Source organism: Polypterus senegalus, chromosome 1 (assembly GCF_016835505.1).
Source record: "Polypterus senegalus isolate Bchr_013 chromosome 1, ASM1683550v1, whole genome shotgun sequence".
Classification (NCBI taxonomy): domain Eukaryota; kingdom Metazoa; phylum Chordata; class Cladistia; order Polypteriformes; family Polypteridae; genus Polypterus; species Polypterus senegalus.
The window spans coordinates 139,977,669-139,991,499 of NC_053154.1; the positions used below are offsets into that span (position 1 = coordinate 139,977,669).

At 34.7% G+C, this 13,831-nt stretch overlaps 1 protein-coding gene across 7 annotated transcripts in view; it reads right to left on the reverse strand.

Moving 5' to 3' along the window:
• Positions 1-13,831, reverse strand: part of ect2 (epithelial cell transforming 2) — an 86,325-nt gene that overhangs the window by 58,326 nt on the left and 14,168 nt on the right. For 2 of the 7 annotated variants that reach the window (XM_039759013.1, XM_039758990.1), the window contains exons 4-13: positions 12,592-12,687; positions 11,767-11,949; positions 11,595-11,684; positions 10,851-10,958; positions 6,797-6,870; positions 6,362-6,492; positions 5,981-6,096; positions 5,718-5,780; positions 3,931-4,147; positions 2,472-2,611 (exon numbers count right to left, since the gene is read on the reverse strand). In XM_039759013.1, coding sequence (XP_039614947.1) covers positions 2,472-2,611; positions 3,931-4,147; positions 5,718-5,780; positions 5,981-6,096; positions 6,362-6,492; positions 6,797-6,870; positions 10,851-10,958; positions 11,595-11,684; positions 11,767-11,949; positions 12,592-12,687 — 1,218 coding nt within the window. Of the gene's footprint in view, positions 1-2,471; positions 2,612-3,924; positions 4,148-5,717; positions 5,781-5,980; positions 6,097-6,361; positions 6,493-6,796; positions 6,871-10,850; positions 10,959-11,594; positions 11,685-11,766; positions 11,950-12,591; positions 12,688-13,831 lie in introns of all 7 variants that reach the window. The other 5 variants (XM_039759006.1, XM_039758982.1, XM_039759023.1 and 2 more) reach the window with 3 other exon arrangements.

Genomic DNA, 13,831 nt, shown 5'->3' on the forward strand with positions numbered 1-13,831 from the left:
TATAAGGACATATCTAATATGCACAGTTAATATTACCATCCTAACTATATACTGTACCACTTAACGCTATCTCACCACAAATAATATCTATACCAGTTTGTGAATGCCCTTGCACACACAACACAAAGCAAGGCTATATTAATGATGGATGTGGGTGCTTTGATGACAAAATGTTGTGATTATTGGAATTCCATTTAATATTTTCCATGACTATTAAGTAACATTTATTTTATTTTATTTTTTTAGAATTTCCAGGACTTTTAAGGCACTGGGTTTTGGCTTTTTAATTCTTTATGACTTTGCCAGGCATGGCTATTCAATTACAAATTCAGTTGGGCCAGATTTTCAAATGAATATGTTTAGCAGGTCCAGACATTTTCAGTGGCCGGTAAGTAGCAGGTAATGACACATTTTAAATCAACACAAATTTACGTATTTAAAAACAAGTAATGCATATTCATTGTTTCCCTTTTAAATTTGTTCACATCTGACATAAGCACACCAAAATGTATAAAAAAAAACAAGAAAGCTATAACTGAACAGAATCTGAGGTAGTAGCAATACTTTTTTTTTCCACTTTTGAAATAAAAAAAAACCCACTTTGCTCACAACTGATCCAAGCAAAAATGTACACAGTATTAGCAATAACATTTGTTTCCCTTTTGAAATATGAGATCCGCCCACAATTTAAAGGGGTGGTCATGAAAGGCAAGGGATTTTTTTTTTTTCTTCATAGAACTTAAACTATTTCATTCACACGGTTTTAACCACTCATATGACAGAGGTTCAATTTGAGTTCCACAACAACACCTTTCCCCTGTTTTTTTCCCCCCAGAAATAAAACTAACTGAGCAAATGTTTATGAGCAAGGTTGGCATGTATGGCGTGAATGTGTATTAGTACATTTATTTTAAAGATGAGTTTTTGACTGTCACATAATGAATTATTACTTGTACTATTATTTTTACTAAATCATTTTCCATATTTCTTTGTTCATGAACTAGCGATGAAGAATGTATTGGTAACAGAACATATGTGCACGTCAAAATGACTGAAGCAACAACTAACGAAGTGGCATTTTTCAATACCATTTTAACAAAGTTTACTGTCTGCCGTAAATCACAGGGCAGCCCAGATAAAGCGACAGTAATACACCTTCAACCTTAAAACGCAGACTTCGTCACATCACTGTGTATGATGAACCAGCGGGCAGGTGACTACTCGTAGATGTTTACTAATGGACAGGCCAGCATTTTGCATGAGGTATGCATTAAATCAAAAGGGAAACGGCATGCAAAGATGCACGAACACAAGATCTGTGACAATCATACCTTAGTGTGCCTGCATGAAATCAGAAGGGACAACTGAATTCCACAGGGCTCAGATATCTTCATAACAGGGGCCCTATATGATGGGCAGAGGAATTTCAAATGTTTTGCAGGCCTACCTTTTGTTTTGACGACTGGTTGCTTCATATTCAGCCCTTTGTTCATTATTCTGGCACAAGCATAACCAGCCTCTCAGTGAAATTCACAGCTGTCCCCATAGCAGTGCTGTGTACTTAGAAGTATTTTCCCATGCTTGTCTCCACCTCTGACATCACTTTTGCCGTGACTCCCTTGCACCGCTCGGAGGTTGCTTCTGGGCCGCATTTGGCCTGTGGGCTACCATTTGAATAGATTTGTTCTAAGGTTTTCCAGGACCCAAACAAGCCCTAAAATGCTTAACAAGTGTACACATAAAATAGACTTGTTTGGCTCTTAAGCTAAAATGTCTATTGCTTACTAAGCAAGAAGGGCACATTATTTGTTATTTCTGTAATGAAAAATGTGAGCTGATGTACTAAACAAAAGCTCACTCACTTTGCACTCTCAGACAGATACAGTGTTTTAATTACAAGACAAGGTTTCAACTCATTCTCTTTTTATGTCTGCCAAAGATATGCCTCTCTCTTCTTACACTGTCATTCCTCTCCTTATACAGCATGATTTCTCAGATTTCCTTTACTCAATTTATTACTTCACTTTCTTTAATCTAAAAGACTAAATAAAAGTATTTTCAGCCCAAACTCTCTCCTAAAGTCTGACTATTTTCTGTTTAAGGAAAGTTTGGCAATAAAATGACATGCGATTCCTAAAGCAATATAATATTTCACTTGAAGAAGCACAACAACTAAATAACCACAAAGCTTGGAAAGGCAGGTCCTGAAAAATAAGTAGTTTTTTGAGGAAATTAATATAATTTACTAATCACTGATAAAGTTATTTGGGGAGAAAAACTGTTCCCTCATAACCAACTCAATCAATTGGAGTATCATCATTTTCTTATTATTTAATAGTTTTCTTTGATAGTGCTGCAATAATATTTACTCCTTAGTTAAGAGAATGTTAAGCACTGTGTACTTAGCACACAGAGACTTGAAAAAGTTAACCTTTTCTAAAATTTATATTGTGTTAATACAGGGTGCATACCTGTAAAATTGTTGTGAGAATGTCCACATAGTTGCTCTCAGTCTGGAACAGCTCTTTTGCAACCTGCCATCTGGCAGACTGTTTCTGTGTTATGGAAACTGAGCTTTTAGAAGGCCTAGCAGATGATCGAGGGGTATCAGCTGAAATAAAAAATTAAATTCAAACAGCTTAAACACTTGTTTTTTCAAAAATGTATTATTGCTTTAGGCAAAATTTCAGTTAGTTATTTTGACATTAACTTTGGAAATCACATAATTAGAATCACCAAAAAGCTCAAAATTTAAAGATACAGTACCAGGTAAAAAAAAATGTAAAAATTCATGTATAAAACAAGATCAACGGACTGAAAATCTTTTTAAATAAAAAGGCATCTCTTATACAACCACACAACTCTTCACCGTTTCTCATCTCATTGCTTTCTGATCATCGTTAATTTGAAATGCCTGGGACCAGAAAAATTTGGATATATTTTCAATTTTGGAAAATTGTCACCTTTCTAAAACACCCGTACAAATTTCTACAGTCTGTGGACTTTAAACCCCTGAGCAGAAGGGAACTAAAACTTAATGATTAATTTGTACATTCTAATGAACGCAAAAAAAAAAAAACACAGAAGGGACAGAACGGCAGACACATAAAATACAGCTATTGGCTTCACACATTTCAAAAGTGCTTCTCTCTGCTATGAACTCTTTCTGTCATTTTAACTACTGCATCACTATATGGAATTACAACAGCAAACACAGTTTAGATAAACATTGTAGTCTATGTGTATACTGCATATTAAAGCATGGCAACTATATTCTGGCACAGCATGTTTGTCTTTCCAATTAGACATTAATGTTAACTTCATTTAGTTATTTGTTGAGAAGTACAGTCAGAAGGTGCAAGCTGTGTGGCCTCGTTCATGGTTCTGCTGCTGCTGTTAGGCACATTTACTGAATTGGGTTTTTTTTAATACTGAAATCTGCACCTCCTGTGGCATTTTGCTATAAACCCTTTTAACAGACATCCTGTTCATCTTATGAAAACGAGGTGTGCAACACTGTTTACTTGAAAAGCATATTTTATAATTCATACTTTCATAAACATAACCTACTGATTCATTCTACCTTCTATAAACTCCTACACCCGTCATAGTATGTGAAAAACAGCAGTTTCAGTTTCGGAGCAATTGGGATTAGGGATGCTCAACCTGTATTTGCTTTATCAATTTAAAAATTGGTCTGTCAATAATCCGTAAAATTTCATTTGCTTAGCAAATTAAAAAAAGTGTACTGGTTGTGGCACTATCATGCAAAAACTCCTGGAATATTATATCTAACCTTCCCATTCTGATAATACATGTTACATGAAACCAGACAAGATTATCATATGATAAATTCCTTAATTAGTGATTAAGTATTGACAAAGATTAGAGGATTCAGTCTGTAATATTACTAAACAGTAGTACCTCCACCTGCTTTTGCAGACTCTGGTGTATTTGAAATATCCAAAAGAGATCCCATTGACAAAGAGTGTTCAGCAGATGGCCTTTTCCGTGGAGGAAAGGGAGAAATTTCAGTTTCCTTCGTCAACTGGGCAAGAGTGTCCCGTAGGCGTCGCTTCTTACGATTGCTATTAGGTGTGTTCAATGATAACAGAGAAACCGATTTCTTCAAAGTTGGACTTTCTTGCTACATAAGTAAAAAAAAGTAATCATTTTTAGAAAGCATGTAATAAAAGGAAAAGATTAGTTCATCATCGATTTCCCATCTCTTTATTCAGTTGTCAAATAAATTTTAAGTTTATAATGCAGAGTTGAGAATTTTCAGAAAGTGAACACGATTCTTCACATCTAGGGAAAGTATAATTTTTAACTTAGCACGTCTGACAAACAAATCCAGAAAAGTGTTACCCAAGATTAATATGTAATGGAGGAGTCAAATCAATTTAAATTTCCAATGTCAGAAACTCATGGTGCTTTAATTTTCCCTTCTTGTTTCCTCCATTTTTCACATTTGTCCGAACTTTGAAGCTTCCTGTGTGAAATTAAACTTTGAGAACTCCTGTTAAACAGACTTAATTTCAACATTAAGGTTTTTTTATGCGAGTAATCACATTTGTAATTGGTAACACTTGTGTACAAATTCAGAGTTTGACATTTACTTAGGCCGTTACTTACTGTATACAGCATTACATTATTGAATAAACCATTCAAATATGACATGTATGATTTTACTTAGGAGTCATACTAATGAGCATTGGTTTGTGCCTTCAAAAACCAAATGAATGACAAGTTCAGTGCTTGCAGATTCATACTATAAGTATACTCGCTTTTGCTTGTCCTGCTAACTGCATGCTTCAGCAATTACACGTGAACATCTGTAGAAGTGCTTATCATAATCAGAAAATGAATGCAAAGCTCTGTTCACAGATCTGGGCTGTATAAGACACTATTTAAAGTGATTAATCTTGTATGTTCGAGTTTTCTTAATAATGCATAATAATACAAGTTAAAGAATTACATCTTATTTGATCAGTTATGTTAATTCACTCTAAAAAGTGTGCAAATCTGTTACAAAAACTAATTCTATAATGGGATAAATTGGCATTCAGGGGAGTCTGTGCGTTTGTTTTCTATTTAAACAAGTATGATTCCTGCACTCACATGCCGAAATTCTCCTGCACAAACACAAATGCATTTTTCAGACATGACTTCTGCCATTATCTTTCAGCAAATTTGTATACGGTGTTTTGGCATCACAACTATGAAATTTTTTTATCATGTATTTTTGTGTTTTCCAAAGTAACTGGTCTACCAGTTGTCACGCATGAGTGCAGTACTGACTTTACCAATACTACTAATACTGTAAAAAAGCTGGTACTATTATGTTTTTGGAACTTTGATACCAAATTAGTACCAGAATATCTATTCTTGGGACATCCTTACTCTAGACAATATTTCTGAAATCTGGCGGAACATTATAGGAATACTTCGAGACGTAATGAGTAGGGCCAAAGGCAGTGTAGGGTAGCAACTTGTGTAATGAAAACAGTATACAAGAAAAACCAGGTGGGAGAGAAAAAAGGGACTATGAGAAACGAAAAAAGTGTCAAAATTACATCATCAAAAATGCAGAGGGCTCAGTTACATAAAACTTGATCATTTATGGATTTTTTAATGGTTTTTCACTGTATTAAAAACATCAAAATTCAGCAGTACGAGAACACAAAAACTGTAAATGGTCTTAAAAAGTCACATACCTTTTCATAGAAGTACATTGATTCTCCTGCTCTAGCATCCATCTGTATGCTACCCCAGAACCACTATAAAATAAACATATATTGATTAGATATTTTTCTTAAAATAAAACAAACTGCAATGTCTTAATGAAAAATGTATGAACAAAAACACTAAGATAATTCAATAGTACTAATATTTTCCTTAGTATTTACAATACAATAAAATTCTAAAAAAAAATTATAAACTTATTATGGGAATGTTTTAAAAAAATCATATACTGTACCTCTTGTTTAACAACATATAACTTTTTGGGTACTTGAAACGGTAACTCCTTTATGTTATTTTCTTCAACAACTAAGTGAGTGCATCTTTCATCTCCTACTTCCAAATATTTCCCACCTTTAAAAATATCAGAAAACAAAAATCAGTATCAGTTATTCAGCGTCTTGAGTCAGCTTCCGCTCAGGAATATTATAATCAGAGCAGAAACACTGCAGATCATAAATAACTGAAGGTAAAATATTATGTAAACTAGTAGGATGAAATAAAGCTCAATTAAAATGCAACATTTGCCAGAAAAACCAATTGCTTTATAACTTCATTCACAGTTGAAAATTTATGAAGAATTTAAAATTTAAGCAGAACAAAAAAGAGTCACATATACCCTGCATTTCTGTCATTTCCTCCATGTTTTTTTTATCTTCTTCAGAAAACCCAAGAAAGCTTAGTATAGTGTCTTGGAAAGGAGGCACTTTAAAATCTGTCCGAAAGCGTTCATCAGCAGCACAAAAATTTCTGCAGAATAAAAGCAAACCAAATTACAGCATCACTAATTTGAAATGCTAGGTGTATTAACATCTTATTAGGTTTCAGGATTACTGTATTAATCTTCTGCCATTTTGACAGAAATGAAAGAAATTAGCAAATTTTGGAATTTTTAAAATAATTTTACTATCGAATTAATAAAGTAATAATGAATATACAAAGTACAGTAGTAAATATCTGTTCAACAGATTAAACAAGCAGATTCTACAGCTTACTTATTTTAGCATAACTTTTAACCAGTACGCTTTTTCTTTTTCTTACTGCAGATACTTACACTTCATTTCTCTTCTCCCATGCCTTGTATATCCAGTCTGCTTTCAGAATGGGAATTCCCATGCACACAGCAAGCTATAAATATTTTAATGAAAACAAATTACGGGAAGCAATTTTTAATATTAGGTGACCATTTTCAGGTTTATTTGTAAAAGTAAATATTTACAAAAGACTAAAATATTTGACTATTTTAATTATAAAAAAGAATCCCAAAATATTTACTATAACGTTTCAATGAAAGTATCTCTTTAAGGCATATATCTGTAAAAGGCTACTTATATAACTCATTAAATTGTAATGTAATCATTTGGAAACCTTACAGAAAATGACAAAACACAGGATGTGTGTCACAATTAGATATTAATTGAATTTAGTTTTGTTAGGTTTGACTTGATTGTATGGAATGTTACGCTTTAATAAAAGTAAAAAAAAAAATAATTTGCCGATTATTTAGACAAGAACTTTTTTGTACTTCACAACTGAAAAACGGATTATAGCATTACAGCGAACAGTTTCAAAAGCATATATCATAGGTTTGTATTAATGTTGATTCAAGGAAAGCTCCACAGGAAATGTATAAGTGATATAACTGAATATGAGTTGGAATAGTATTTTGGCAGAAAAAACAACTAATGGGGAAAAAAAAACTCAATGTAATGTATGGATTTAGAAGATACAACTGACAAATGTGCTGATTAGTGTTGATTGGCAAAATACTACAAATCATTTATAAGCAAATATGATGTATTCACTGGTAAACTTATTTGCTGAATCTTTTCCCTAAAAAGTTGCCCTGCAGTCAGCTTAGGTGAACATTTTTCCCCCCAGTGCCCCATAATGCTTTGTGAGAAAACACACGTGACCATGTGAAATAATAACAATGACAAAAGATTTATTACTGCTTACAAGGTGTTTATATCCTCTGCATGGTATAAAAAGCATTGCAAAGCATCTACACAGAGGTCAGGAAAAAAAAGCTAGTTTGTACATATTTCTTATATTTTGTTTGTGGTTATCTTTCCAATTGTTGTTTGAAGCACAGTGATGCAGTGGTTAGCTCGGTTGCCTCACAGCTCAGATCACATTTTTGGCCACAACATTCAGTCCAACAGTGCAAATGTTTCCCTAGCGCTCAAGGACACTTAAAACACCATTTCTCCATTATAAGCCAATCAAAACGAGAGAGAGAGAGGGCGACACACACACACACACACAGGCACGCGAGACGAGACACACACACAGGCACGCAGCGAGACACACACACACACACACACACACAGGCACGCGAGACAGAGGCACACAAAGGCACGCGAGACAGAGGCACACACAGGCACGCGAGACAGAGGCACACACACACAGATTTGCGAGACAGAGGGGCACACACACAGGCGCACGAGACCGAGGCACACACACAGTCGCGAAATAGACACACACACACACGAAAAAGAAAGAGAGCCAGCAAGAGAGGGAGGGCTGGACACAAGGTAGAAAAGGCTTGTTTTTGTTTTCAGTTCTGTTTACAGTGATCGGTCCATAGCATGCATTGTGGCAATGTTACTTTTTTTGGTGGTTTATTAAATTACAGATTTTTCAAATGTTAATTTTTTTCCCTTGACTTAAGACTCATTAAAAAAAAAGTTTTTAGCTAGTGGTTCCTAGCACAATAGCGCAAACTATTCCAGTGTTAGTTTTCTCTGTTGTTCAAGGTTTTCTCAGTGTTATTCAATGTTTTTACATTTAATTTACTAGTACGCTGTGTATTCTATGGTATAATTAACTATAGTTGTGCTTAAAAACTAAAAATATATATTTACATACAGTTTGTACGGTCTGGAACGGATTAATTGCATTTACATATAATCCTATGGGGGAAATTGCTTTGGTTCACGACCAAATCGGTTTACAGCCAGAGTTTTGGAACGAATTATGGTTGTGAACCGAGGTTCCACTGTAAATGTCAACAAACAAAAGAGATATAGAAAAAGCAGTGTTTCAATTGTGAAACTCAAGAAACCAAACCCCTTTCCTGAAAATGTATACTGCTCAAAAATATTAAAGGAACACTTTTTAATCAGAGTATAGCATCAAGTCAATGAAACTTCTGGGATATTGATTCGGTCAGTTAAGTAGCACAGGGGGTTGTTAATCAGTTTCAGCTGCTTTGGTGTTAATGAAATTAACAACAGGTGCACTAGAGGGGCAACAATGAGATGACCCCCAAAACAGGAATGGTTTAACATGTGGGGCCCACTTACATTTTTCCCTCCTCGTCCTTTCTGACTGTTTTTTCACTAGTTTTGCATTTGGCTATGGTCAGTGTCAATACTGGTAGCATGAGACGATACCTACAGAGGTTGCACAGGTAGTCCAACCAGGTTTGCTGTGTCTACCAGCACAGTCTCAAAAGGCATGGAGTAGATTCCAGGAGAGAGGCAGTTAGTCTAGGAGAGCTGGACAGGGCCGTAGAAGGTCCGTGGCCCATCAGCAGGACCGGTATATGCTCCTTTGGGCAAGGAGGATCAGGATTAGCACTGCTAGAGCTCTACAAAATGACCTCCAGCAGGCCACTGGTGTGAACGTCACCGACCAAACAATCAGAAACAGACTTCATGAGGGTGTCCTGAGGGCATGATTGGCATTTGCCATAGAATACCAGAATTGGAAGGTCCACCATTGATATCCTGTGCTTTTCACAGAGGATAGCAGGCTCACCCTGAGCACATGTGACATACATGAAAGGGTCTGGAGAAGCCATGGAGAACGTTATGCTGCCTGTGGTGGGTCAGTGATGGTCTGGGGAGGCATAACCATGGAGGGGCACACAGACCTCTACAGGCTAGACCACAGCACCTTGACTGCCATTAGGTACTGGGATGAAATCCTTGGTCCCATTGTCAGACCCTATGCTGGTGCAGTGGCTCCTGGGTTCTTCCTGGTGCACGACAATGCCTCATGTGGCAAGAGTATGTAGGCAGTTCCTGGAGGATGAAGGAATTGATACCATTGACTGGCCCCCACACTCGCTTGACCTAAATCTAATAGAACACCTCTGGGACATTATGTTTTGGTCCATCCGACGCCACCAGGTTGTATCAAAGACTGTCCAGGAGCTCAGTGCTGCCCTGGTCCAGATCTGGGAGAAGATCCCCCCCAGGACACTATCCGTCGTCTCATTAGGAGAATGCTCTGACATTGTCAGGCATGCATATAAGCATGTGGGGCCATAAAAAATACCGAGTACAATTTTGGGTTGCTGCAATGAAATTTCGGCAAAAAGGACTAGCCTGCCACATCATTTTTTCACTTTGATTTTCAGGGTGTCTTTGATTTCAGCCCTCTGTAGGTTGATAATTTTTATTTCCATCAAATGATGCAGCATCCTTTCGTTCCTAACATATTACCCAGTCCATACCAGTATAGATATCCAGCATGATTTTTTCTCATTGAGATCTGATGGGTTTTCAAAGTGTTCCTTTAATTTTTTTGAGCAGTTTATTTCACTTAAATAGTTTTATGATGACAATTGAGCTTCTAGCAAGCTGAACAGCTTTTCAAACCAGCAATCTTAAAATTACAATCCAGACTTTGGTATTACATAATTGCCTTTCATAATACTTCTGTGAAATATGAAAACTATAACATTATTCAAAGTTATTGTCTGTTTTTACATGCACGTTTATTACTCTATAATTTAACATTGTTTTTTGTATCAGTATACTGCTGCTGGATTTTGTGAATTTCCCCTTGGGTTTAAAAAAGTATCTATCATTCAGATGTTCACTCAAAATTATAATCTATACTGTGCCTTTAAATATTTCAAGTATGCTGTTATAGGAGAAAATGAACAAATCTTACATAATATATTTGAAATTAATTCCTTTTACTTCCCCTTTAGAAGAAAACATGATTGTACCAGTACAGTTTAAAACTACCTAAAGTAATTAAAGAACTTGATCAACATGCCCTTATGAAATTCCAGAAATTTAAAAGCAGTTACTTGGAAACGAATAGTACAGAATAAGGCTGGGGACAGGACAGTACAGGTTTACACTCACCCTAAACTTCTCTCCATGGGTTGAATAAGATATAAGATGAGTCACTTTGGAACTGAAATCTCTACGAATAGTGCCTCCCATATGGTGAACCAAATTAACAAGTTTTACCTATAATGTAATTTTAAAGAAAACAAAAGCACACACACAGTTACAAACACAAAATCTCCAAAGTTATTGAGTATTATCTTCCATTGTAGAGTTTAAAGGAAGTAGACCCTACAATTATCAACCATCAAGCACAAGACAGGAACCAGGGCTAGTTGGAAAGTAATTGATGCATAGGTGGAAATCCTTGCAATTACTCAAGGGATCTAGTTTTGAGTTGTCAGTTAATCTAATATGCACATCTTTGATACTGGGGAAAAATAATGAGAAGATAACATGAATATGCAAGCTTCAAGCAGATGCCAACTGAGATGGGTATCTGAATCCAAAATGAGAGTAGAATTACAGAAAAGGCAATTTAAAACAAGTGGCAATCTGTTTGAACAGTTTCATTTCAGTTAATGAATGTCCCTGTGGTGAGCCCACCCAAACACTGGATCACATTCTCCATGAATGTTCCCGAGGCCCTACATGCACCGATAAAGATCTTAAGGATGCTAATGATGCCACTCTGACCTGGATATGGCAGTGGCATGATAAGATATGATGATTTCAGTTAAGGTTGTATATGCAATTAATTATCAAGTATGGGCTATTAAAATGTTCACAGTTCAAAGTAATGTCCAAAAATATACACACCACTTCATCTTTCTTTCTAAATCCCGTGAAACACAGCACCAGGTTGAGCATATTTGTACAATATAGTGGACGTGAAGAAAAAGGAAGAGGCTGAAAAAGAAAAAAAATGTTTAATTAATATGTTAATTAATATGTGATAAAGTACCAGTATACATACAATAATTAAACATACCTCTTCTCTCATTGCACACTGCAGAACAATTGGTGGTCCAATAATTCTGTTATCATTTTTATATAAACAAGTAAATTCTGGACAATGAAAATCTTCCATCACAAAAACCGTTTCAAACTCTGTGCTTTCTCCATCTGCAAAATCTTGTACATTATCAACTTTCCTAAATGGAACTTTGATATCCTAAACAAAAATAAAAAAAATTAATTATTAGCACACTAATATAAAAATATGCTACCTTAATACAGTTTATTTCAAAATCTACTTCCAATATTAATATTAAGAACAAATGGGTGAATTGAAATTTCAATTATGTCACCATAAGATGCATACAAAATAAAAAATATCTTGGCCATGAATGTCAGTTCTCAGAATATAGCAAATTAAAAGCCCAAAAGATTTTAAATAACCAGGTTACAACTGACTTTATAGGCTAAAAGAGCTGAAAACTGTTGTTTTATTCAGTTGAGTTACTAGACTTAACATCATTTTAGAGAAAACTGAATACAAGTAGTATAAATTAATTCAAATCATTCTTTGGCTTGCAGTGTTAGTTGCTGTAAAATACCAGACAACTACAATAACATTTGACAATAGACAATATTAATTAATATTTTAAACAAATTTAAATGTGCAATATTCTGTAACAAAAGCAAAATATTAAAATTAGTACCCAAGTGATAACCTAACATAAAACTCCATTAGTGAAAATTGACAGCCCATTAGTTAACATACAAAAAGTGTAACAAAATCAAACCATATAAATCATGCAGAATCGGTGCCAAGGTACAAATAAGCATGCACAATCTAAGTTACTTAACATACCATATTTATTATAGTTTTTATTAACTTTTCACCCGACTTGCTGCCAGGTTCAGCACCTTTAATCCTTACAACTGGAACTTCCATTATTTTAATTCCCTGCAGAAGTAAGCATCAATGTACATCAAAGCTCAATGTAAACAATAGCAAGCAGCTTTTTATATATAACAGTATATAAGAGATATAGACACACACACACACACATATATATATATATATATATATATATATATATATATATATATACACATCTCGTACATACACAAACACACAATTGTATGCTTCTAAAATAGTTGTTTTTTTTTTTTTACAGTAAAGTACGGATCAATATGATAAAACACAAAAATAAAGTCTTCCAAGTCTGATATAATTTCACCTATCCCTCAGATAACCAAATACAGTATGCATACATCTGCTTTGCGAGATTGTGCGTGGAAACTTCATACTATTAAATATTTCCATCTAATCATTGCTAATATCAAAAAACAAAAAGATTACAAAGCATTTGAGTAAACCATCATTTTGATTTTATCTGCCTTGTGTACATCACTCAATTATAACTCTTTATTACTCAAGTGATTACCTGATAAACTCTTTTAGGCTACTGAGGTTTCATATAAGTAAAAAGTCAAATGAAAAAAATGTTATATTTTTGTCAAGCTTTAATCTGTGACTTCTATATAGACAGGGATTTAAGACAGAAGCTATAAGGGGCATAAAATACTGCCCTTTTCCTTTTATTAGTTTCATAAGATTACATTAAATAATGTAATAAGTTATGAACAAGAACTGAGGTTGAAAAAGTCAATACCATAGTCCAGATGAGTTTCAGTTTCAACATAATCCGTAAACCATAAATAACTGTCATTGCACATTTTCAAACAAAACATGCAGTTCAAAGTCCTTTATAACTAAAAATGCAAAAATTCTAAAATCCTGATACTGTAAGGTACCAAAGTATCTAAAAGGTTAATGAAGTTCCACCATGCTTACTTAAAAGAATACACCATCCCTCCATAGAAGAAAGTAAAAAATAAATAATCTCACATTACATGTGCGGCACAATTCATGTCAGTTACTCTGTCATATGCTCTATATGTGCAAAATACACACATTTCTGCCAAAATATTGTTAAATAGTTACTTCCAGAATTATCAGAGCAAATAAAACAGAAAAGCTAAAGCCTCATGGGAAAGACTTTTTGAATTAAAGATCTGCCTTTCCCCCTTATTTGTTGGTCAAG